Here is a 25,171-nt window from a genome sequence, read left to right as displayed (position 1 = left end):
TGATATATACTAGTTTATTTATTATAATATAATGTACTAAAATCAGAGGATCTCCCTCCTTTATTGCTACATGATCCACCATCCTATTTTCTTCTTTTCTCTCTTTCACTTCTTTCACTTAAAGAATGGTCTGTGTGTGATTTTTAAAAAATATATGTATACATAATATATATAATTATTTAAAAATATCATATATATATATATATATATATATATTTGTACGATGGTTCAATGCTTAGTTACCCAATAAAGTGCAGATGAGAAATTACGTCCAACATTTTCCTTAAATCTCTTCTACAATTTAAGACATCTCAGGGAAGGGATAGAGGAACTCCTCCATCAACGGATCATGATTTTTATCTCTGTCAAGTGACCCACAATTTGGTTACTGGTGCAATGAGAAATTAAGAAATTAGCACACTTTTATGACTGTCATTTCGCAGTCACTCAAATCAGAACTGGAATGCCACAAAAACAACTCCCTGTTAGCCCAGAGAAAAAAAAGAAAGAAAGTAAAGGGGAAATTCAGATTAGTCACAAAGAAGTTCCCCCGCCTGCCTGCAGAAGCTGCAGTGTTAAAACTGAGAGAGTGTGCTCTGTTCTTTCAATTGCCTCTTATCTCTGGTCCCAGGACCTCTGTGTATTTTCTGATTGATAAGCTTTGTTTTCCCTTCCCCTCCTTCTTTGTGAGGAAGAGGTCAGTCCTCCATCAGGCTCCCCTTTGTTACAGTTTTCATCTTCCCTGCATCCCGATTGTGAAGATGGAAGGGGTCCAACCCCTGGATGAGAATGTGGGAAACGCACCAGGGCGAAGATTCCAGAGCAACAAGCTATTGCTGGTGGCGGCTGTAATTCAGGGGCTGGGGCTGCTCCTGTGTTTCACCTACATCTGCCTGCACTTCTATGCTTCCCAGGTAAGATGCTCCACTGGGCCCTTTGTTTCCTCCAGCTTGTGATGATGGTAGCTCCAGCAGCTACAGTCATTTGGAAATAGTCTGATGTCAAAATTCCTGATTGCCCCCCGACCTGCCCCTCAGTGATTGTAAAGTGTGGTCAAACACCCTCCTGTCTTTCTTTTCCTTCCTTCTTTTCAGTAGTGGCAGTGGTGGGGCTCAGTGGAGGTAGGACATGGGCACTGCTTCTGGATTCTTCTTTTCCTCGCAGTGCAAGAATCCTGACATTCCTTTATGAGCTGTCGCTTTGAAGCATGGAGCCACTGCTATACTTGCTTTACCCATTCTGCTAGTAAGCATCTGATCAGGGGATTAATATAAAAAGGAAATAAGAAAGGGACCAGTTCCACCTTTCCACTGCATTCATAAACCCCATAGGTGATTTGCTTTTTGAAGAATGCTGAAGGTACCAACATTAAGTTCCTTTAAATAGCTAACCTGTGTTTTTTAAGGGCGGAGATGTGCATGTTCACATGCATATGCATACATGGCCAAATGATGACCCCACCAACTTAATCAGAAATTGTATTTCAGCTATTCTCTGCCAGTCACAACCTACAGACATCACTTTGTCTTCTTCCCACTTTGTCCAATGCATTGTGTAGTGGGTGATCATCTTTCTAAGTATTTCCCCCACTTAATGCAGATATTCTTTCCCTTTTTCCTTCTCTTTGTTCTGATCCATTTTACATTATTTTTTACATTTACTTGTTTATAACTACAAACATTATTAGGTCTTTAAGGATGCTCTTGACTACAAGAGATTCCACTGAAAAGGAAATAAATGTATAATCTTCCCATGGTTCCTTGTTGGGGCCAGTCTGATCATTCTTGTTTCCTTGGCAGGCTGCTTTGGGTTGGAAAAGCCTCTCCCTGGGAAAGGTGAGACAGTAGGAGCTTTCATTTGTGATGGCCATGTCAGAGACTGGGTACTTTAAATTAGACCAGGAGAAGATAAGCAGAGTCCTAGCCAATGCCTGGGCTTGTCTTTGTCTACCGGAAGTAGGGGTTTTTCGTGTATAGAGGCCGGCGGGAGTGCGGTTGTGATCACTGTACCGCAGAGAGGGCTCATGTTCCTAAATTCCAGAAGCGTAGCTGGTGTCATGTCAGGTCTGCAGACCAGCGAGCACAAGGTGCCAGTCCTCTCTTCATCCTGCCACACATTTCCTTCTCTGTGCAGAGCCCCTTGCGTGAAATTAGAGTAGGCGATTAGAGGGGAGGGCTGGGGGAGGAGCAACGTGTCCATGGCAGGATGCCTAAGACATAGACCGGAATTAGGCTTTTCTGAGAAGAAAACAAAGAGAATGACCAAAAATAGAACAGCTGAGTGCATTCACCAGGTCTAGGAGCCCTGAGAGTGCTTTTCAAACAACCACAGTGTTACATATTTCCTTACACCGTGGGATGATAAAAAGACAAGACAGAAGGCCCCAGTCAAGGCTCAACAATTGCACCAGGGCTCTGAGCAGGAAAGAGAAAAAGGTGAAACAGCTCTATAGCCAGCTGGTGGCAGGGCCGCCCTGGACTGTCAATACCTAGGAGATGCTGAGAAGGAGAGGGGTCCTTTCTGGCAAATCACCCAGTGACTAGGTGAACAGAGCTTGGAAGGAAACATAAGCACGAGTTTCTAGGATGCTCGAATTCACAGTGAGCCCATCGCTAGGAGAGAATTAGCTTTCTGTGGTCCTGGCACAGAAATGGAAGCAAAGACCCAGGAGGTATGTTAGAGCTGTTTTCTCAAGAAATGTGCTCTCATATACTCAGGATACAAGATTTTTTCTGGCACAGATATTTGAAATTCTTCACTTGACATTACCTTTAATTTTTTTTTCTTATTTCTTAGCTAGACTGTCTTAGCTAACATAATTTCTTGTACTGTTGTAGGACCAAGGGCAGCATAATGGGTCCTTACATTTAATCTCATTTAGTCTATTAGGGGGAAGGATAGCATAGATGGGTCATGTGTATTCTCCCTGGAATTTGATCAAATGGTTGTGGCGGCAGTGTGTGTGTGAGTGTGCATGTAAGAAAGAGAGAGAGAGAGGAGAGAAGGGTATAGAGTAGCTGTTGAAAAAGGGACATAGACTGGTAGCCTTCCTAAACTCATTGATAAGACTGTTTGGAATTTTGGTTGAAATGGGGTTGAAGGATGGGGTTGGTGGTGATGTAAATCAAACCCCTACTTTTATAAAACATGGTATTTCAGGGGTGTCTGGGTGGCTCAGTCAGTTGAGTGTCTGACTCTTGATTTAGGCTCAGGTCGTGATCCCAGGGTCATGGGGTCAAGCCCTGTATTGGGCTCCATGCTGAGCGTGAAGCCTGCTTAGGATTCTCTCTCTCTCTCTCTCTCTCTCTCTCTCTCTCCTCCTCCTCCTCTCCCCCACTCACACACACTCTTTCACTAAAATAAAATAAAAAACAAAAAAACCCACATGATATGCCAGTGATGTGTTTAAAGGGTGAAATTGAGCTGAAATGCTGATCATTTTTCCAGTTAAACTGGATCTATTTTATTGCAGGAAAACATATTTGGAACATAATCATGATTTTTCTTCATTTCCTAGATTTAGCTTTATAAAATAACTGCCTACATGTATAGGTCTGTAAAAAAAATACAGATATAGCTATTAAACTTCATTTGACAGTGGGCTTTCTCTTCAATCAAGTTTATTTAATAACCTTTTGTTTTCTCACCACTCTGTTGAGTTTTATTTACTTACGTGAAAAGCAGAAGTTTGAGTTTTTGAGATGCGAGAAAGAAAGATAGATCTTACCCACTCCTTCTGTAACTTCCCTCTTTGGGCCTTGATTTACTCATTTTAACACAAGGCAGTTGGATCACATGAACAGAAAGATCTCTTACAGCTCGATATCCTGTGAGTATGTAGTTCATATATATATTTGTAGAATGGGTATGAGGATTTGAGAAATACAAAATATAAGTAAACAGGTTTTTGTGTCTAAGCTTATGGATTTATGCTTCTTAAGAAGGGACTGGGGGAAATCAAATTTGCACATATATTTGTAACTTGTACTTATTCACATATCATACACATATCAGATAACTTAATATGGGTTAGCTAAATGCCTTATTTAGAAAGGGGAAAGAAGTGGATGCCTTAGAAGAATATTCATGACACAAGTTATAAAATTGAGTGCTTCTGTCACTAAAGCCAATAGACATTTTTAGATATTTATTGGGACTACCATTTAAAATATCAAGCTCCCAATTGTATCTGTAGTTTCATCTGGGAACAATGGCAGAAAAAAGTTGACCCTTGAAGCATGGAGTTTGTGTAAATTATATCCATGTGTCTCAGGGCTTTTGAAGCCAGGGCTCTTATGAGATTTATACCACCTTCACTACAGCACTCTATATAGGCGAGGGCTTTTAGTGATAATTTTGTTTTGAGATAGAAGAAGAGAGAGAGAGAGAAAGAAAGAGAGAGAGAGAGAGAGAGAGAGAGCGCACATGCAAAATTGCATGTGTGAGCAGGGAAGGGGCAGAGAAAGAGGGAGACAGATCATCTTAACATCTTAAGCAGGCTCCACACTTAGCGGAGACTGACACCGAGCTCAATCTTGACCTGAGCTGAAATCAAGAGTCCGACACTTAACTGACTGAGCCACCCAGGTGCCCTTTTTTAGTGATGATTCTTCAGCAACCCCCCCAGTGAAAGTTTTACATTCCTTCCACTTTTACTGGTGGGAAGAACAAAAGTGGAGATGCTTGGAAAGTGAACTGACCTCTTCTGTACCAACAATGCCCAGGATTAGAATTCACAGTTTATTGATGAAATGTCAGGCTATAACTTGGACATTTATTTGTATCATTTAGGAAGAAAAAGAGGTGTTTTTGCCTGAAAAATCTTGTCTCAGATTAGCTCAATTTAAATGCGTCCCCATGCAACCTAACAAGTTTTTAGAAATTCTTTTTTTTAATAACATGCAAATAAGTGATTTCTGATACAACTGAGTTTGCATTTCATAAACAATTCTGTGAGAATTGAAAAGAAACATCTGAAGGATTGAACTGATTTGTCATTAAATATTTCTCAGGTTTTTAGGGGAGGTACTGATAAAAACATACAGAATCTTTGGATTTTTGAGCAGGCATTAGGCATAGCCTATCTAGAGATAAAACCCCATAAACTCAGAGACGGTAGAAGCTCGGGGATCAGGTAATGCTTCAGCTGATATTAGAAGAAAGAGGGGAAATTCTTTAAACAGACAAGAGAGATGGTGTTGGGTAGGGGCAGAAGGCTTCCTTGTTCAGAATGGTTGAAGTGTTCATAGGGAAAAGTGGCAGATGAGGCTGAAAACTTAGGCGGGGGCAGATCACAAAGGGTCTTGTCACTCTTGCCAAGGGGCACATTTATTTATTAAAAGAAAATACAGGAAACATTACTAAAATTGTTGCTTCTCCAAATTTCGCTTCTCTACTGTGTGGCCTACTTATTGGCAAATACAGAAAGTGAATCAAATCTCATATGGCACTAGGGGGCACCACAGTAAAACTAACCATTCTCAGATTTATTTATTTATTTTTAAAGAGCCTATTTCTCAGGAAGCTAAGTGCTGATCCATGTGTAAGAGGATGAAGAGTACCCGGGGGCCTAATATTGTTGACTATTTACACAGTGATGATAGTTTCTCAGTGAAAAACTTAGATATATGTTCTACACAGTGATGATATTTCCTAAATGAAAATTTTAGCCACATGTTCTCACCCACATATTCAAAATAGGACAGAGTAATTTGGAGAGATCATGTTGGAAAATGTCACATACATATACAGATACAGAAACAAACATATCCACACATGCATGGGAGATCTGGAAAGCTTGGTATAGACCCAAGAGTATAATCTCCTGATTCCTTTTCTCTGATGTCAGCCCCTAACTACCAGCACCAAGTAAACCCAGCCTTGCCCAGGGCTGACCATCCTGCCCTTCCAATTCTATTTCTTTTAGTAGCAATTACTTCTGTGCCCTTCACTCTTACAGAAACTGCAGCTTTCCACTCTTCAGGGATTCTTCATTCATAGAAAATGAACATTAATCTTCTGGAGACATCTAGGTTAGAGAAGCCATGTGCAATATTGTTTTCTTTTTTTTAATTTTTTTAATGTTTATTTATTATTGAGAGACAGAATGTGAGCAGGCGAGGGGCAGAGGGAGAGGGAGACACAGAATCCGAAGCAGGCTCCAGGCTCTGAGCTGTCAGCACTGAGCCTGACGCGGGGCTCGAACCCACGAACCGCGAGATCATGACCTGAGCCAAAGTCGGATGCTCAACCGACTGAGCCACCCAGGCGCCCCTGCAATATTGTTTTTATGTTATGTTTGGTGAGTGAAAATAAACAACTGAACTGCAAAGTAGAAAGGTTATTTCCCAGTCCCAGGTGAAATAGATGGTCCTGACACCCTATAGCTTGTGTGTTTTGTTTGTAACCATCCATACTTTTGATGTCCGTATCTTTCCAGATGAAGGAATCAAAACACTTCCTTACATGAAATTACAAAACATCGCAAACTTTTGGAGGAGCTGTTGGTATACAGGAGAGAGTGTGCTGGACCAGAAACTAGATGACTGGTTCAGTCCAGCCTTTTAACTTCATGACCCTGGGTAAATTCTGTAAAATTCCCAGAGCATCAGTTTAATCATTTCCAAAATCAGAATTTGGTTGTTGTGAGGAGCAAATGTTGTGTTGCAGAGCTTTGTAAATGCTAAGATTATTATTATTATTATTATTATTATTCATGAACATGCTTCCATAAGGCTAGGGCCACTAAAATGTTTACTTTGTGGCATGTATACACATGTATGCACACCCCGTGACCTCAGAAAGCGTATCATAGTTAAGGTTAACCTTAGCTTCATGAACACTGACTTTGCTACTGTAATTTTTAGGGTTAAAAACAAGTCCCAAAACCCTTGTAATAATGCTAGCATTTCTGAACATAGATTTCTAAGTGAGAGCCCACGACTGGGTGGGAGAAAAGAAGAGCAAAGGGGAGAAATTTATGAAGGCATAACAGTGTTATCAGGTTAGCATCCGAAAGTGGTTCAGAGATCTAAAATGACACACTTAGAACATGCCTATTCCATCTCCCCCCCAGTTTGGTATATTTTATCCAATTCTCCAATGACTTGGTTGCCAAATAGAGTCGAAAATTATGTCTAGAAAAAGCATGCCATCTTTTTCATGATACCAGAAACATTGGGGATAGGGCTAGCATAATCAAATTTGCTTTCCACAGACCTTTCATTCTAAGATGTAGCTTAGGTGGCTTGTTAATTGTATAAATTTGTCTAGCTTTGGTAACATGTAAATGCTATTTAAGAACATACTCTGACCGATAGAAAAATGGACAGTAGACTCAACTTTAATTCTCCCAACACTAATGTAGTGAGCATTATATATGATAGTAATGCTTCCTTCATTCCCTAAATGCAAACTGTATATGTGGGGAAGTGAGAGTCCAGTGAGTTTAAATGGTGTACCTTCAGGGCTGGGCTTTCCTGTAGGTATAGCTATGGCAGAGCCAGAGAAACCATCAAAGATCTGGATGAAGATGAGAGTGTCATAAAAAATTGAAAGCAAGCAGCAAAAACAGTCATTAAGGGCAAATATAAAAACCTGATGGGTTATAAAATAAGTTGTAAAACACATACTGTACAGTTAAGTGTATATATAAAATATATTTATATATTTTATAAATTTATAAATGTATGTTTTGTATATAAAATAAATTTTGAAATACTCATGTGTTGGGTGCTTAGTGTTTTTAGCTTCAAACTCCCCAAAAGTTCCTAACCTGGCCCTGTATACGGTACAATGAAGACTGGGAACGCCAAGATCTTTTTGGAGGGATAACTGAGGGCTGTCACTCCTACTGTTATTTCCAATAACAGCCCCTTGTTTTTGCAGATCTTTTCTGTACTTTTGTCCTCACTAATTCACTACTACCTTGAAGGCAGTTACACACATATTTGTGTCCAGTTTTTCAATGAGAAAATGTGAGGCTTGAGAGACTTGCTTAGGTTTACATAGAAAAGTCAGGGCTAGAAATTAAGACGAGGTCTAAATTCTAGTCCTGTCTCTTTCCATTACACTTGGCTAAGACTCCATGACTCTTGGCTTTACAAATTTTGTCTGGCTGTTTTAAAATTTGTTTCCTTTTCTGGCATTCGTAGTTTTTGAGGAGAAATTGAGGGAAAGATTTATGACCTACTATGGAGGAGGAAGATTCTTTTCTAAAAGAGAGTTAGATCTATTTATGCCAACGTAGGTAACACGATCAATGAAGCTTTAACAGTTGCATAATACCTTACGGTTGTTTTTATAAAATGGAATATTGCATGTCTGGTATATTCATAGATGAGAAAGGAGACCTCAATTTGGGTACTAGCTCATCTTTTCTGAGCCCGATTTTCTCTCTTTTATTATTATTATTATTATTATTATTATTTTAAATTATAAGGAGATTGGACCACATAATCTCCCTAGGCCTTTGTAATTCCGTCAGACTCTGATTCAAAGATTTACTTTAATGTGAAAGTGTGATTTGCCACTACTTGTAAATACTTATTCAATAATGTGTTAGTTTTTTAGAGCTGCCATGATAAATTACCATAAACTAGGTGTCTTAAAACAGCAAACATGTATTTTCTCACAGTGCTGGATGGTAGAAGTTCAAAGTCAAAGTCTTTCCAGGGCCATAGAGAAGTCTTTCCTCTGAAGGCCCTGGAGAAGAGTCCTTCCCTGCCTCTTTCTGGCTTCTGGTGACTCCCGGGAGTCCTTGATCTTCCTTGGCTTGTAGTTGCATTACCCCAAGCTCTGTCACTGTCTTCACCTCACCATCTCCATGTGTGTACCACTGTGTCCTCTCCTTTCGCTTTAAGGACACCAGTCATATTGGATTTAGGGCCCACCCTAATCTAGTTGGTCCCATGCTAACTTAACTAATTACATCTGCAAAGGCCCTATTTCCAAAGGAAGTCACAAACTGAGCTTCCAGATGGACATGAAAGGTAGGGGGGGGGTGACACTATTCAAACCCCTACAAACCTCTTATTCATTTACTTGTTTAACAATATCTATGGTTATTATTTTCCTGTCAGACACTGAGGAAACAGTGGTGAGTGAGATATGGTCTTCTTTGCCCTCCCAGAGTTTCCAACACAGTGGGGAAACAATATGGTTAAAGAAGCAATAACAGTGTGTGAGACGTACTGGATAACCACATAGGGTACAGTGAGAAACTTCAGTAAGAAGCTTCACAGAAAGCTATCTACCTATGTCAGTACCTGGTTTCTTGACTGGGAGTATAAAGTGAGCACACTCCTCTTTTGCATTAGATGCTTTACTTCTCTTCCATTCCTTAAAAGAAAGGCTTTAGTTTTTTTTAAAAAAACTTTTCAAGTTTTGTTGACATAAAATGTTACATTAGTTTCAGGTGTACAACAGAGTGATTCAACCTCTCTATACATTTGCTGTGTTCACCACCTATCTCCATATATTCCTGTACTTTTTACTCCCATGACATATTCATTCCATAACTGGAAGCCCCTGTCTCCTATTCCCCTTAACCCATTTTTCTGAACCCCCTACATCCATCAATTTGTTCTCTGTATTTATAGATCTGATTCTGCTTTTATTTATTTATTCATTTTGTTTTTTAGATTCCATATATGAGTGAAAACATACAATATTTGCCTTTCTCTGTGTGATTTATTTCACTTAGCATTGTACCCTCTAGGTCCATCCATATTGTTGTAAATGGCAAGATCTTACCCTTTTTATGGCTGTATAATATTCCACTATCTATATCTGTATCTATATCTATATCTATATCTATATCTATATCTATATCTATATCTCTACCTACCTACCTATCTTTATACCTATTAGGAAAGGCTTTAGTTTAAGATGTCATTGTCACCACCATGATCATCCCATGATGATTTTTATCAGTTACCAATCCCAGCTTTCAGCAGAATACAGGTTGAGGATTATTTAGGCTCATGCAAATGAGGCTAAGAGCTTCACTGCACAAAGAACACTAGAGATATCTTTGTTCACTAACCATCAGAAGGAGTCACTTGAGAAGGAGACCTACTGCTTTTATTAAGGAAGAGGGATTTATTGTGTTGAAAAGATCTGTTCAAAGGTCTTCTTATCACCCAATCTCCCAGGGTTTCTCTTGAATTTTGTGATTTGCTGAATCTCTGACATGGAAGAGTTCATGGGCATTGTTTATTCCACAGTGTGAATAAGCACTTCTTACTGCTTCTTCCATCAGTTTAACTGAGGTTGGACATCAAGATGAGGAAATTAGAAACTGAGAAAGAGAAGGGACTTATAGATGGCTTCAAACCAGACCCAGGTGTTCCTATTCCCAGACGAATGCCTTGTCCGGTTCTACTAAGTTGCCCTCCCAAGGCAACAATCCCTCCTTTTTGTATAGCAAGTGAAATGGGGAATGAGTGACTTCAAATAGAAATATATTGCTTGTGATAATTTTGCTATTCCCTTTGTACTCAAGGAAGAATGAGGCAATTTAAAAAAACCTTGAGCAGTGTATAATGTTGGCTATAGCCAGTGTCACCTCTATGTGATTATGTGATTATGTAGCCACTAGCTAAGGTCTGGGCATAGTCTAAGGGGCTAAGTTCCACCTTAGCTCAGCAAACATTATTTACTGAATGCCATTATGTTTGATGCATTGTAAGACTCATAATCATACAGTGGGTACATTGTTAACAGAACCTTCCAGTTGCTTAGAGACCAAGCTTCTACAAGGATATTATGGTGGAGACTTAATCATTGGGGTGAAGAAGGGTGTTCTTAGAAATGTTTTGGTAGACTCCTCTGCCAATGTACTTTAAGGACTTCCCCAGTTAATCTGGAAAGGGAAACCCAGATACAAGAATACCCTTCCCTTGGGGATATAATTGGTTGTCTTAGGTCAGTCATATAATTTTGAAGGTATGTTCATGTCACCTGGATGCTTATGCTTCATTTGGTTGTTTACCTGAATACCTGGATTCCTCTTAGGAATCTGTTAATTGCTAAGCACTGAGGACAATGGAACCACAGTTCTTGTTCTCTGAGCTAGGAGAGGTTCAGTAAATGGCTCTTTGAGAGATCTCCATTACTAAGTAAGTTTGGCAGGAAGAGTGGAAGTGGTTAGAGAAAGCAGGCTACATTAGGATTTCACATGGGTTGTATAGTTGGGAAGAGAATAAATAGTAGGAGAAAAATTACAGCAAAAAGGTGCCAGCAGTCACGGTGAAAGGTGGGGAGGAGCAAGAGAAAGTGTTTGGACGACAATTAAAACGGCTCTTCTTTGTGTTCATTAAATCCCCCACAAAAGACTCTTTATTAGAAGAGGTTTTCAAGGCCACATCTCTTCATCTCTAAGAAATGTACCTTTGGGGATATGGTTTTATGAATACAGAAGCCTCCCTGGCCAAAGTACCAGTTTTTGCCCATTCTTCTCATTCCTTTCTGAGTGGGCTCATGAACTTCCCTGATCAGAGGCGGGCCCTTCCCTTTGCAAGGAGGCTGTTTCCACCAAGTGCACACACACATGCAGCAGGATGAGAGTCTACCTCCCCAGCCTACTGTAATGAGTTAAGTATGGAAAATTCCATCTTTCTTTTCAGAGGCTCCTTGAGACATACACCAACAGCTTGTGAGGTTGTGCTTTCATGATCTCTCAGGTCTTCTCTACTGACATGCAGCCCAAGGTGGATGAGGCTCACATTCAGTGCGAGATGGCATGGTCAACTGGGGAGTCCCCCTTACAGATCGCTTTCCCCACCATCCAACACTGATTTACATCCCAGCGCACTCCCACGTAGGATCCTGACACTGTAGCCTGACATCAAGTGAGGAAGGGCAAGGCCCACATAGTAAGTGTGGAGCCCACTTCCTGCTTTCATATTTGATGACTATCATTCCCTCCTGCCACAGATGCCCCTCTCCAGGACAAAAGCCAAATGAGTATAAAGGTGGCAGCCTCCTGCCACATCCCAGTGAGTCAGAATTAGAAACTCACACTCTCCCAAGATGAGCCCTTGAATGAAGCATCACATTTTTGGGAACTCGGTACAGACTGCTAGGTAAACTCTAGTCATCAGACATGTTCCAACCATGTTCTTGGACAGTTCAATGCTCAAGATGCTAAGAGAGGCCAGGAATGGACCTAATTCTGGCTCTTGTTTGCAGCACCTGCTTGCCGCCTACTTTGTACTTGTTCACGGGCCTGCTGCTCCATGCCAGGACAACTGAACCTAATCAGAGCCTCACTAGAAGTTTTGCCAACCTGTACAATACAGACGACCTTGTAGAGTTGTCTGAAGAGCTTTGTTTCTGGAGAACTTCTGGATATTTTGAGATATATATGAATATTTTGACAACTGTGTAAAACCTAATATTTATTCCTCATTAGTATTATGATGAAAATAATTCAAATTAATCTTTGACCCTCTGACAAATGTTTTCATAGGTTTTGTGTTTTTTGTTTGTTTGTTTGTTTGTTTTTTACTCTTAAGATAATATAGGATAAAGTGAAAAGTTATTATCAGGGACTGGAGTTCAACCAAATTCAAGTTAATACCTGTTTATTTGTGAGCAAGTTCTTAAGAGCATTGATTCTCATTTTCCTATCTGCAAAACATGGGTTGTTATTATTCATAGTTAATAGGATTATTTTGAGCAGCAAACGAGGTAATGATTCTGAGAAAGAACAACCTAATGCATGGCATGTTGTAAGTTCTTAGTGAATTTTTATTTTTTTTTTCTTGAATACCAAGAATGGTCTCATTTCTAGACCTTTCTTCCATAGAATGTCTTTTGCTTATCTGGTCCCTTTCTCTCTTTCAAGGCCTCTGTCCTATTTTTTTCTCCTTGAGCTGCCAAAGCCTGCAGTGATTTTTTTGTTCTCTGGAACTTTTTCACATACACTGTCTATTGATGATTCCCAAAGGTTTTATGTAGAGGGATGGTTTTATTTCCTCAGCTGGCATATGTTTGTCAAAAATAAGAATTGTGTATTCTATTCCTTTGTGTTCCCAGAGTTGAATGAATGCCTGCCACACAGCAGATACTCAGTAATTGTTGATGCTGTTTCAAACCACCAAATAATATGACAATCATATTATTCAATCAACTACCAAATAATTCAGTAGAACAAACATTTCTTGTTCGCATCAAGGAAATGATTTCCTTTATACTTATGCTTCTGAGACCACTTCATTCCAACATCAGGACTATACTTTTTCTGATGTGCTTGACCTACATGAGTTTGGATTTCACCTTTGAGAATGATGTGGGTTCTTCAGACTTTCCAGATTGAAGAAGCTTTGTTCTATAGCTTGTTCTTACATGGAAGCTCTCTGAGACCTTTGATATTTTCCCTTTTCTTTTAGTATCTGGAAAGGATCTGAGGATTTTGCTTTTCATCATGGTAAAAAAGACCATGTTTGTTTGTATGTGGGTAAAATAAATATCTTCTGATTGTTTTCTGGTAATTCTTTCTCATTAGGCCCAGATGCTTTTGTACTGTTTCTTTGGGCTACGAGAGCCAACGAGCTAATATTTCAGGGACTTTGATAGTCTTTATTCACTATTTTAATAATTCCTTCATTTCATACTCATATATAAGGCTTGAGTAGTGTTGTGCTGAATAAATTAAGAACATGACATGGATCTTGTCTTCCATGTGCATCCGAAAATAACAGCTGACATTTGTCGACTGCTACAATATTCCAGGCCATGTGGTGAAAATTCACAAACATTATATTATTTAATCTTCTTTCACTCTAAGATATAGATTTTATTATTTCCATTTTATAGGTGAAAAAACTGAAATTCAGCAAGTTAGTACCAATTTCCCAAGGTCGTACAGCTAAATAGTCTTGTAGAGCAGATGAGACGTATGGTGGTAGAGTGGAAGTCAATAGAGAGTTTTTGTTTTATTTTGTTTTTTACCTTAGGATCCACTCTTGGTGTTGTACATTTTATAGGTTTTAACAAATGAATAATGGCATGTGCCCACCATTACAGTGTCATACAGAATACTCTTACTACTCTGAAACTTCTGTACTTACCTACTCATCTCCCCCTGCTCCCTAACACCTGGCAACCACTGATCTTTAACTGTCTCTATGGTTTTGTCTTTTTCAGAATGTTCTGTATTCAGAATCATACAGTATGTGGCCTTCTCAGATTGGCTTCTTTCACTTAGTAATATGCATTTAAGGTTCCTCCATGTCTTTTCACGGCTTCATAGCTCATTTCTTTTCAGCACTAAGAGTCCAATGTCTGGATATATCACAGTGTATTTATACATTAACTTACTGAAGAACATCTTAGCTGCTTCCAAGTTTTGACAATAATGAACAAAGCTGCTATAAACATTCATGTGAACAGAGTGACTTTAAACACTCACTGTGCGAGGGCAGAAGCCAAAAATCATTTCCTGATTTAGGCCTTGAAGGTGGTGATATTTTGATGGATGGACACAGATGGAGGGACATTTTTGGCAGAGAGAACAAAGGAGGCAAATATATTTCAAATGCTTGCCAGCCTGATTGCTGGGTGCTTTCACATGTTATCTTACTTAAACTTCACAGTCATCTGGAACATTCCAATAGCAATTATTATGCCATAGTTTCACATAGATGAAGACTAATGCTCAGAAATAGTATATAATATCTCCAAACACACAGAGCTAGATAAGTCACAATTTGAACTGAATCTGACTCCCAAGTCTGTGCTCTCTGTCTCATCCTACCAGGCTCTAGTCAAGGGCAAAAAGATTGGAGAAAATGGTTGGCTAGAGCGTATGACATGGAAAGGATATGTGTGGCAATAAAGCTTGACAAGGAGGTTGGAGCCAGGCTATGGAGGGTCTGTTGGGAGGGTGGTTCAGGGCAGTGGGGTAGTGAGTGTGAAGAATCAAATATGGAGGACGAAGGGAAAAGTGGAAGTGCACAGAAGAAGAGGAAAGAAGGAGAATCTTATTTTATTTTACAACATTTCCTAGACTTAATGGTATTGATGCCAGTAAGAAAACTTCTGAGAATATGTAAATGTCTAATACTGGTCAATCTTCAGGAGAAGAAACAGGAAACCTGAGCCTGGAGTTCTGTTAGATCTACCCTAGAGAGGAAGTCACGTTGGCTTTCCTTGGTCTCAGAGAATGTCCTCTTGGTTATAACCACCCCTACTTCGTAAGGGTACTTCAAAACATTCAGAACTTCCTTTGATTTGCAGGGAGCGTTTGGAGAATCAGTCAAATAATTAAGTCATGAGGGCTTTTAGATCTCAGAGCTTGATGTAAACTTGGACGAAGAGCCTTCATGTTTTTCTCTTTTATTAAAATTGACTTAGCACTGCAACTTTTAAAATCCAAATCATGGACAGTTAATGCTGGAAGAAATGCCTGTGATCTTCTGGTAATTTTTAAAGATGAAAAAACTGACTTCTAGGAAAGTTATGAAACTTGCCTGGGATGACACTGTACCTGCCCCACTGACATTAAAACCAAGGTTGCTGCATGCTGAAATGTGGCCATTCATGCTGGGACCAACCAGCTAGAGAGCATTGGGAGCACTTATTTACCCAGGGGATTATGGTGATAATGTAATATGCCCTTTGAGATGCCCTCTTCCAGAACATTGCCTTAAGCATGAAGGATACTAATTTAGCTGTCACAAACAGTTCATGGAGGGGACAGACTCTCAAATCATCCTAAATCAATAGCTCTCTCCATGTGCTTACCACTGGCAGCTCTAAGAAAGGCTCTCCCTTCTTCCTACGCTGCCTGTTGGTTTCAGCTTGGTAAGGCTTGTGATGAGAAGGCTTAGAAGGGAAGTAGGGGATTCCTCGTATGTGGGCAGTCCCCAGTGGAATCCGCTTGACTGCAGCCACTGGTGTGCCAGGAGAGTGGGAAGCAGGGATTCCACACCCCAGGGTATGAAAACAAATCCCTCACCATGCCTTTGAGCAAAATGTCTTGCCAAAAATAATCTGTGAGAAGAGATGTTGTTCCAGGCAGGAGCAATAGGTGGTGCTTTTTGTTTTTCTTTTTAATTTCCTTTTTTAGTAGGTAATACAAGCATATGGTACAAAATTTTAAAAATATAAAAAAAGTAGACCATGAAAAGTAAGTGTCCCCCCATTCCTGACCTCAGGCTTCCAATTCCATTTTCCAGAGGCAATATTTATGATCCGTTTTCTGAGAATTCCTTCAGATATATTTAATGCCCATACAAGCATTATTAATATTTTTTAACATTAATGGTAATATTTTTTATACATGATTCTGCCCCCTTTTTTTCACTTCATATATTTTGGAGATTGCTCCATATTGAACTGCTTTGTTCTTTTAACCATCATATTACTATAGACATTTCATTTATTCAGGCTTCCTTTCTTCATTATTTTACCTTTCTTGCTGTTGAGTACTCGCTTGGTTCAAGTTAGGTTTTTCAAGCCATTAAACAAAAGAGAAAGAGCCAATGTTAGAAATTTATGCACTCAAATCTACTGAATTCTGAAGGATTAGACCAGTTTCTATGGCCCGTATGATCTGAAGACAGAATAGTCTTACTCCTGTGTTGCAGTGAAAGAAGAAGTAGCCAGGAAGCTTCCAGAATTCACTCCCAGTGCATCCTGGGAGTTTGTGGCCATGGTGGAATGACTGGTCACAGCCTTCTGCATGAGGGGATCTCTATGACTGAATGGATTTCTCAAGATGACTATTAAATTCTCTGTTATCCAAAATGGGAAAGGGGGGCTCAGAGAGACAAAACAATATACTAGAGATGGGTTTGGCAGAGGTGAGGACAGATCTTAGATGCTTGCATGACAGAATACTCCTGCCTCATCTTAGGAAATGTTATAGAAAAGCAAGGGAGCAGGTACAAGTCTGGGTCTAATCTTCATAGAAAAAATGGTCTCTCATCAAGTCATTCCTTCTATAGCTCCTGCATTTCTGCTTCATAGGATATGACTTGTCAATTTCATTTGTTCACCTTTTTTCCTAAAAATATATCCTTTTTCCTCCATCAGGTGCCACCTCAGTATCCTCCAATTCAAAGTATCAAAGTACAATTTACCAGTAAGTATTGTTCAATTGATTCATGTTTTTCTTTAAAAAAAAAATGTTTATCCATTCATTCTGAGAGAGAGAGTGAGCAGGGGAGGGACACAGAGAGAAGGAGACAGAGAATCTCAAACAGGTTCCACACTGCCAGCATGGAGCCCTATGTGGGGCTCAATCTTACAAACTTTGAGATCATGACCTGAGCTGAAATCAAGAGTTGGATGCTTAACCGACTGAGCCACCCAGGTGCCCCTGATTCATGCTTTTAAATGAATCTTCTTTCTAGTCTCTTAATTTCTTCCCCCAAACAGGATCTCTTCCTATTCTTTGGGAAGTATGAAATCCTGCAATTGTTAGAGCCTGCATGCTGTTTTCATTAAGGACAAAGAAAATGTATAAAGAATAAAAGGGAGTAATTAGTTACCAAATATATGCTTGTCACTATTAATCACTTTATATGTCTCTCAGGAAACCTCTGAATAGGAATTATTCTCATTTTTCGTAGGTAAGAAAACTAAAGGATGACTTTCTGACACATCATTTCCCACTAAGTTGATTATAGGACAATATTCTGTCTTAATGAGAGTTGGGAGGTCCCAAATATGAAGGCAAGGTGATCCACTATTAGGAGAGCATTATTTGGATCCATGATTAGTATTAGGACAATCACCAGTAGTTTCTATATGGATATTCATTTGTTTCATTCATTCCCTTCATTTGCCTGAAGGGAAGTATATCTTGCCCTCCAAAAGTGGTCTTCATTTTCAATTTAAACTATGCCACCTGGGCCTGATGCAAATCAAGAATTAACTGAATTGTGCCCAAGAGTGGGGACTATTCTTTCCTATGACTAAGGGACATGGACCAGAGTGGGTAATCTGAGATGTGGTTGCTTGGCCATTCACAATGATATTGTGGCTGAGGTAGAAATAAAAGAAATTTAGTCTTTTTGCCTTACACTTGGAATGGCCCTACACAAAGCTACCAAAGCTATCAATCTGTGTCCTCCCCCATCCTTTATCTTCTCTCTCCTGTGGTAGTAACTTTCCCCAAAGCACTTTCCAGGAAAAACTAGCAATAAAAAGGTAAAATGGAGAAGCAGGTCTGTGTTCTTGAACTCTTCCACCTACATTGTATCGAGCAGAACTGAGCCCACAGACATTCTGGGCATGGCAGCATTATCGAACTTAAGTGACTGCTAGCAAAGAAGCTCTTAGCCTCATTTGCATGAGCCTAAATAATCCTCAACCTGTATTCTGCTGAAAGCTGGGATTGGTAACTGATAAAAATCATCATGGGATGATCATGGTAGTGACAATGACAGGCTTAATGACAGGCTCCAGACTCTGAGCTGTCAGCACAGAGCCCGACGCGGGGCTCGAACTCACGGACCGAGAGATCATGACCTGAGCCGAAGCCGGCCGCTTAACCGACTGAGCCACCCAGGCGCCCCTAGCTAGCCATTTAGAGAAACAAAAAAGCAAATAAAACTAGATTACAGTAAATGCTGTTGATAAGTCCAGTGCCCAGGGCATGTGGCAAACTTGCACTTCACAGTCAGGTGGAGAGAGGATAGGGCAGCATTAAGAGCAATTGCTTTGTGTGAACGGGGTGTGCAGGCCCTGGGCAGGGGCACTCCTGCTACCCTTTGCCCTTGTCTATTCATTGAAAAAGGAAGGAAGCACTGAAGTGGCAATACCTCCTGGTTTTGAAAAATCAGAGAAACTTCGAAGTGCCATTTCCTGCCACTGGTCTGTTGCGACCACTGCCAATTGCTCTAACCTGTTAGTTTTTGCATCCAGCTCCGTTCTGAAATCCTCTTGGCCACTAGTATTAGCTTTGCCTCTTCTTCCATTCCCCAGGTAAAGCAGACTCCAACCCTCATGTGGAAACACAATGCTCTCCTTCTTTTATTCTTTTCAAAAATCTTTCCCGATCATGTTCTCTTCATATGTTTTTAGATGTACTGGAAGATTGTTGCCCAATGCTGTGCTAAGAAATCATTCTCTTTTTTTTTTTTTTTTTTCTTCTTGCCCTCCCCTCCTTAGAGTGTGGGAATGGGACAGGTTGCATCATCACATCGCCAAACAAGGATGAAACCATGAAGGTGCAAGACAACTCAATCATCATCAACTGTGATGGGTTTTATCTCATCTCCCTGAAGGGCTACTTCTCTGAGGAGCTCAGCCTCAGCCTTTATTACCGGAAGGGTCGGAAACCTCTCTTCTCCCTGAGCAATGTCAAATCTGTCGACTCCATTGGAGTGGCCCATCTGGCTTTTAAGGACAAAGTCTACTTTAACGTGACCACTCACAATACCTCCTACAAAGACATCCAGGTGAATGGTGGGGAATTGATTGTCATTCTTCAAACTCCTGGTGGATTCTGTGCCTACTGAGGACCTGAGGGCTGCACCTAAGCCTGGCACCAGCAAGAACACTGAACTGGGGTTGGACAGGACTCTGATTCTTCTGTGGGAGTGGAGAAGTCGTCCTAGCTTAGCCCCCATATATGGCCACATGGGATGTGACCCGAAGCAGATCCCCTAACTCAGGGATATTTAAAACTTATTTTACATACGAATTAACTTTATTTATCTTCACATCTTCTAAATCACCTATCCCTCATCCCTGATGGTTGCCTCAAGCTTACTAGTTACCTCTACAAAAATGAGAAAATAGGTGCCCCTTCCTTAAGGCACATTATTTCTATTGATCAGGAAATTGTCATAATAAACTTTCTTTATTGAAAAAGACACTTGACTACCCTTTGCTGGAAATTTGACATCTGGCTTTATCAAAATGAAGAGGACAAAGGAAGGGGACATGAATCTGTCAAAGGTGGTATCTCTCCAAGATGAAATTAGTTGCTATTTGCATAGTACCTAAATACTTCTCTCATTTGGTGGAGTTCAAAAGGAAAATCATCTTGAGAACAGCTGCCAGGACTTGAAGACAGCCAGCTAAAGAATACTCTGTGCTCTGGGCTTTTTTTTTTTTCTTTGCCACTTTGCTTTTCCAGCCTCCAATGTAATTAATAGAGATTTCCCTTCAAAGATGCTATGAAAAATGTAATCAGAAATTTCAGGAAAACTGTAAGAGATTTTTCCAAACTCGGGAGAGCAAGATAATTTATTGTGAGGGTTATCTTTATCGCATAGGAGAGCAGTGAAACTGGACATCTCAGGGTAAAAGTCAGTAAGAATTTAAGTAGTCTGGGAAGGAAAAGACATAAGCAGGAGGCAAAGCAACCCATGTGCATTCTCCTGCTTATGCTGAATATACAATCAGCTCCATTTCTTGTACATGTATACCACATTGCTAGTTTAAAAAATGAAGCAATTCTTTTCTTAAACACAAATTTATGTTGAGACACTGAGAAGATATTATATGAAAAATACTGACGAGACACTGAGAAGCTATTATATGAAAAATACTGACATCTGTCTACAAACACCATCATATCATATATGATCTCACATTGATAATTGAGACTAGAATGATCAATAATCAGCCAATACCAATAGGGGAAAAGATCCACTTATTTTTAATTTAAACATCCCTCTTGATGCATCAGGCTTATGGCACTGTGGACAAACTTCCAGATGATTTGTAAGAACTCAAATTTTTGATAAAATTTTTAAATGGCAGCAAATGTTTTTCTCCCATTTTAAATAGAGTGTATAACATAACATAGAATCTTTCTGGATGGTTCTGTGTCATGACAGTGATTGTACAGTGATATCTTCAGGATCCCCAGAAAGGTGGAAGACAGTGTGCCCCTACACTAAATGGCCTCAATTACATTTTGACTTTTTCCTATCTATTTAACACAGTTTTCCATGTGTTTTATCTATGTCCACCTATGTTCCTGCACCCTCTATTTTAATCTGTTATGGAGAGAAGCTAAACAAAGATGCATCATAAAAAGAAGCTAAATAAGAGAAATTGTGCATAAGAGTAACCAAGCTCTGAGTGGCTGCCAAGGCACTCACATACTCATGATCATGATCATGACCATGAACATAATCATAGGTAAACAGTGGAGGGTCTGCTGTGGACCAGGCATTGGGCTAAATGCTTTACATGAATTGTTCTGAGCAAGATACTCTATGACATTTGTCTTAACTACTCAGAGAATTTAAATCTCTGTGTGTCGGTGTGTGTAGGGTGTGTGTGTGTGTGTGTGTGTGTGTGTGTGCGTGTATGTGTATTTCTTTGTTATTGACTATGGTCTGCAAAGTTGAAGTTACTCAATGGGTGATATCTAATAAGTAAATGTTTATGACTTAGATAATATTTAAGAATATATATATTTACTTTTTAAAGTTTGAAATGTCTAACTATATTTCTCCTGGACATGCACATTCCAGGCCTAAGCATAATTGTGCTGTGGGTTATCTGTCTTTGGTGTCATGGTCCTTCCTCACAGATGCCCACTCCCTTTGGGTACACGTGGCTTGCTCTTCCCATGCTGGCCTCCTTTGGCCATGCAGGGATTTTATTTTGCCATGTGCCAGCTTCACCCCCTCTCCCACTTCTACCCATCAAAATATGTTTGTCCTCTTTAAGTCATTCCTTCAGAAAGATAATTAACCCTTCTTCGGAGACAACAAAGTTTTGTGGAAAGAGAGCTGAATGAAAAGTCAGGAGATTGAAAACCTAATTTGATTCAGTCAGTAACTAGCTATGTGACCTTAAGCAAGTAACTTCCCATTTTTGGATCCTGTTTTCCTCTCCTGTTAAATGATCATTTTAGAATCTTATAGTGCTAACTGTGAATGTACATACTAAATGTCTACATACTGGTTGCTATGAGTCAAGATGTATAGCCTTGGATTTTTTTTTCTTAGACAAACTAACATCTTCACTCAGCCTTCTTGAGGATTCTTCCAAAAAGCAGCTGCAATCATTACTTAGTAACTTTCTGTTTAGGGGATGGCTTAAGGGATTCCAATCTTGATCCAAAATCATAATTCGTTCTTAAGCATACTGGGCAGGTCCCCTATTTTAAGACATAATTTTGTAGTTAGTGCTTTTCTGGCTCTCAGGAAGTATTAATATTGATATTAATAATATAGCTAATAATAATATTGATATTTACATGGAAACAAATAAAAGATTTCAGAATTCACTACTGGCTAAAGTGCTGCAGTTTTTGTTTATCCTTCTCTTCCTTTCTTTGTTATGATCAGCTAATTCCTTGATGAGGGAAGGATGGGGCACGTGTTCCAGTTTCCTAACTGCTTCCAATTTCAGCCATCGGAACTATGTCCGGGGATACAACTATCCAAATTCCATCTTTGCTTTTGAAAAGATATTCACTAGAAGTCCTTAGGGCTCCTCTTCTTGTTCATGAGACTGATTCAAATACAATTCTACTATGTACTGTTCTTCTTTCTCTCAGGAATTCTTGCCTCATTTCTAAACCTGGGATGATCTCTTTGAGTATTATGTCCCTTCTCTTTAGTAGTAATTACATCCTAAACCTTATTACTCTCCTTATCTGTAAAATGGGGATATTAATACATACCTTCTGGAGTTTTGTGACCCTGAGAGTACCCAACATATTGTCTGAAACATGGTTGGTCTCAATACCTAATAACTATTAATTTACAAAAGTCACTTTAAGTGCCAAAGGAATAAAAGAATTATGGGGGTTTAGTATGAGAGATCACTGAAGCATAATGGAAGAGCCTTGTAGGATTCAGACTGGAGAAGAAGGAAGGAGAACATAGCTGGGGAAGAACAGTATGTACAAAGGCAAAGGGGTAGGACTTCTCATGGTGTTTTCTGGGGACAAGGAGCTACCACTATGGTTATGGCACTCATTCACTCATTTCTTTGTTTGAGCATATTCTATTTTTTCAAGACAGGAATTTGTGTTTGGTCATTGTGGGAGATAGGATTAATGGGTAGTTTGAGGATAAAATATTGGAGGTGTAAAGACAAAGCTGAGGATTTTGGATCGTGTCTTACAAAAGGAAACACAGGTTTTTGAGAAGAATTTATCACGGTTTTGGAAAAAGTCTAAGTTCTTGTCAATGTCACTTTTTCATTTTGACCCAATTCATAGGAGAATATTACTTTCTGTCAGTTGAACAAAAGCTTCAAATTACTTTAACTAGAAAAAAATGAGAAAAAGAAATTTCATGATAGCCACATTTTTAATACTTTCAGAAAAAGACATATAGAAGTTTTCTTATTAAATTCAAAGTAAATGTTTAATAAAGATTATACTGGGTCATTTTTAAAATATTACAATTTTCTAAAAAGTAGTATTTAAAAAAATATCAACCTGAGATGTTATGAGCACTAAAAAATAATCCCTGGGGATTTCAATCTCTCTGCACATTTATTTGTTTTTGCCTTAAATATAACCTGTTTCTAAAATTAAATTTTTGGCAGTGCTTTGAAATTGCCTACTTCTGTCTGTCTATCTATCTATCTATCTATCCATCTATAATTTTCTTTCACTGGCAGTAGCCTCACTCACAGAGTATGTGGGTGGCTTGGAACCTCTCTCTAGAGTTCCTAGTAACTAGCCATGGTGGCTGTCATAGCCACTCATTCAATCTGTGATCCATGGGATCAAGACATGAAAGGATATGGGTAAAATTTAAATGTAATTATTACTGAGGAGAACTGACACATGAAGCCTATTAATGCTTTACCACCACCACTCCCCTCCTCCCTCCAACAAAAGCTGGTTGGATGGTTCTTTTTAATCTTGAAGGCATGGCATGTAAGGACCTTTAGTTCTGACTGTGTCTGGGGGGACAATTAAGGTAGCATTCTATCTGGAAGCTGGCAGGGAGTTGACATAGGAAGAGGATGCTAAGCATCCAGGGTATTTCAGCTTTCTGCCACAGTCCTTGAGATATCTGAAGCCATTGTGCATGAGCACAGTTAAACATGGTCCCGACCAGCATTTTGGTTAATGGAACTGGTTGACTTTGTTTATCTTTTCATGGCCCATCTGTGGTAGAAAACAGAGGGATTCTAAGAGCTGAAGCACAGAATTTCAGCATTTGGGTTTCCTTGGAGTCATGTCAAAGCTGAGAAAATACTTTTACTTTCATATACATTCTCTTTATTGCTGATGTATATAAAAGACCTTTCATTTTCCTACTGATTATGCTGTCTTGACCTTTGGTTTTTGAGGTTTGAGGTTAAAAGAAGAACAATAACAAAATAAAAAAGTAATCAACAAGACTTGATATTGTAGAAATATAAGCAGGAAGTAATCTCTAAAGGTCATTTCAGTCCAGCTGTCTACTTTTATTTAGGGTACACTATTTATTAATAAGAAAATATGTTACCTTAGAGATTTTTAGGATATGACAATCTATATCTTCCCCTTGTAATGAATTTTAAGAGGTAACATTCTATAGTCCTATGACCATTCTTTAAGGCAACTTGAATCTTTTAATTTGTAAAATATCTTCATTATTATGAATCAAGCAATAGTCAAGCAGTCAACCTAAATTTGTTCTACTCCTATTTTACATCAGGCATTGTGCTAGGCATTTTGTGATATTTTTTTCCTCATTAGAAATGAAAATGAGCTGTTATTCTTAATCTTCTTTTATTCTTAAGCCCCCAATACTTGCTGTTATCATGTCTATCATCCATTCTGCCCCTAACATACGTGGATAAAATGTGCCACGTGATTTTTATATTTTTTCATGAATACCATTTATGTCCCCTTAATCATGTTCCTACTATTTTAAACTCTTAAAAATTGATGCAAAACACTTCTTTTTGGTAATAAACAATTCTCATTCCATTTACAGTTAAATCTCATTTTTATTACTCATCAAATACACATTTTTTAAAAAATCAGACATGTGCAAGTCCAAAAGAATTTTCCCTATGAATTTTCATTCTTAGAGTACTGAATTCCTAAGATAAGGAGACCAGCATGAGAATCAGTAGATTTCTTATATGACATCCCTTATATAATTAATAATATTTTAACCATTCATCCACAGATAATTATTGAATTTCTACTGTATGTTACCATGTGCCTACTGTGCTGGATACTAGAAATCTAAATACAAATATGAAATAGTTTCTTTTCACTAGGTATTTA

At 39.1% G+C, this 25,171-nt stretch overlaps 1 protein-coding gene across 1 annotated transcript; it reads left to right on the top strand.

Moving 5' to 3' along the window:
• The first annotated feature begins 407 nt into the window (after nt 1-407).
• Nucleotides 408-22,211, top strand: TNFSF4 (TNF superfamily member 4). The gene is made up of 3 exons (XM_058700345.1): nt 408-914; nt 17,044-17,092; nt 19,126-22,211. Exons 1-3 carry the CDS (start codon nt 426-428, stop codon nt 19,473-19,475), a joined length of 888 nt encoding a protein of 295 aa, XP_058556328.1. The 5' UTR covers nt 408-425; the 3' UTR covers nt 19,476-22,211.
• The last annotated feature ends 2,960 nt before the right edge of the window (nt 22,212-25,171 follow it).

Source organism: Neofelis nebulosa, chromosome 15 (genome assembly GCF_028018385.1).
Source record: "Neofelis nebulosa isolate mNeoNeb1 chromosome 15, mNeoNeb1.pri, whole genome shotgun sequence".
Lineage (NCBI taxonomy): Eukaryota > Metazoa > Chordata > Mammalia > Carnivora > Felidae > Neofelis > Neofelis nebulosa.
Note: the sequence above shows the minus strand (reverse complement) of the source record. Positions and strands in the feature narration are given on the sequence as shown.

What these genes read in the sequence shown, in the direction of transcription:
- TNFSF4 (XM_058700345.1), top strand. Translation starts at nt 426, where the DNA reads ATGACTGTCATTTCGCAGTCACTCAAATCAGAACTGGAATGCCACAAA. An exon ending in TGCACTTCTATGCTTCCCAG is followed by an intron (nt 915 to 17,043) that starts GTAAGATGCTCC and finishes TTCCTCCATCAG; the next exon opens with GTGCCACCTCAGTATCCTCC. An exon ending in TATCAAAGTACAATTTACCA is followed by an intron (nt 17,093 to 19,125) that starts GTAAGTATTGTT and finishes TCCCCTCCTTAG; the next exon opens with AGTGTGGGAATGGGACAGGT.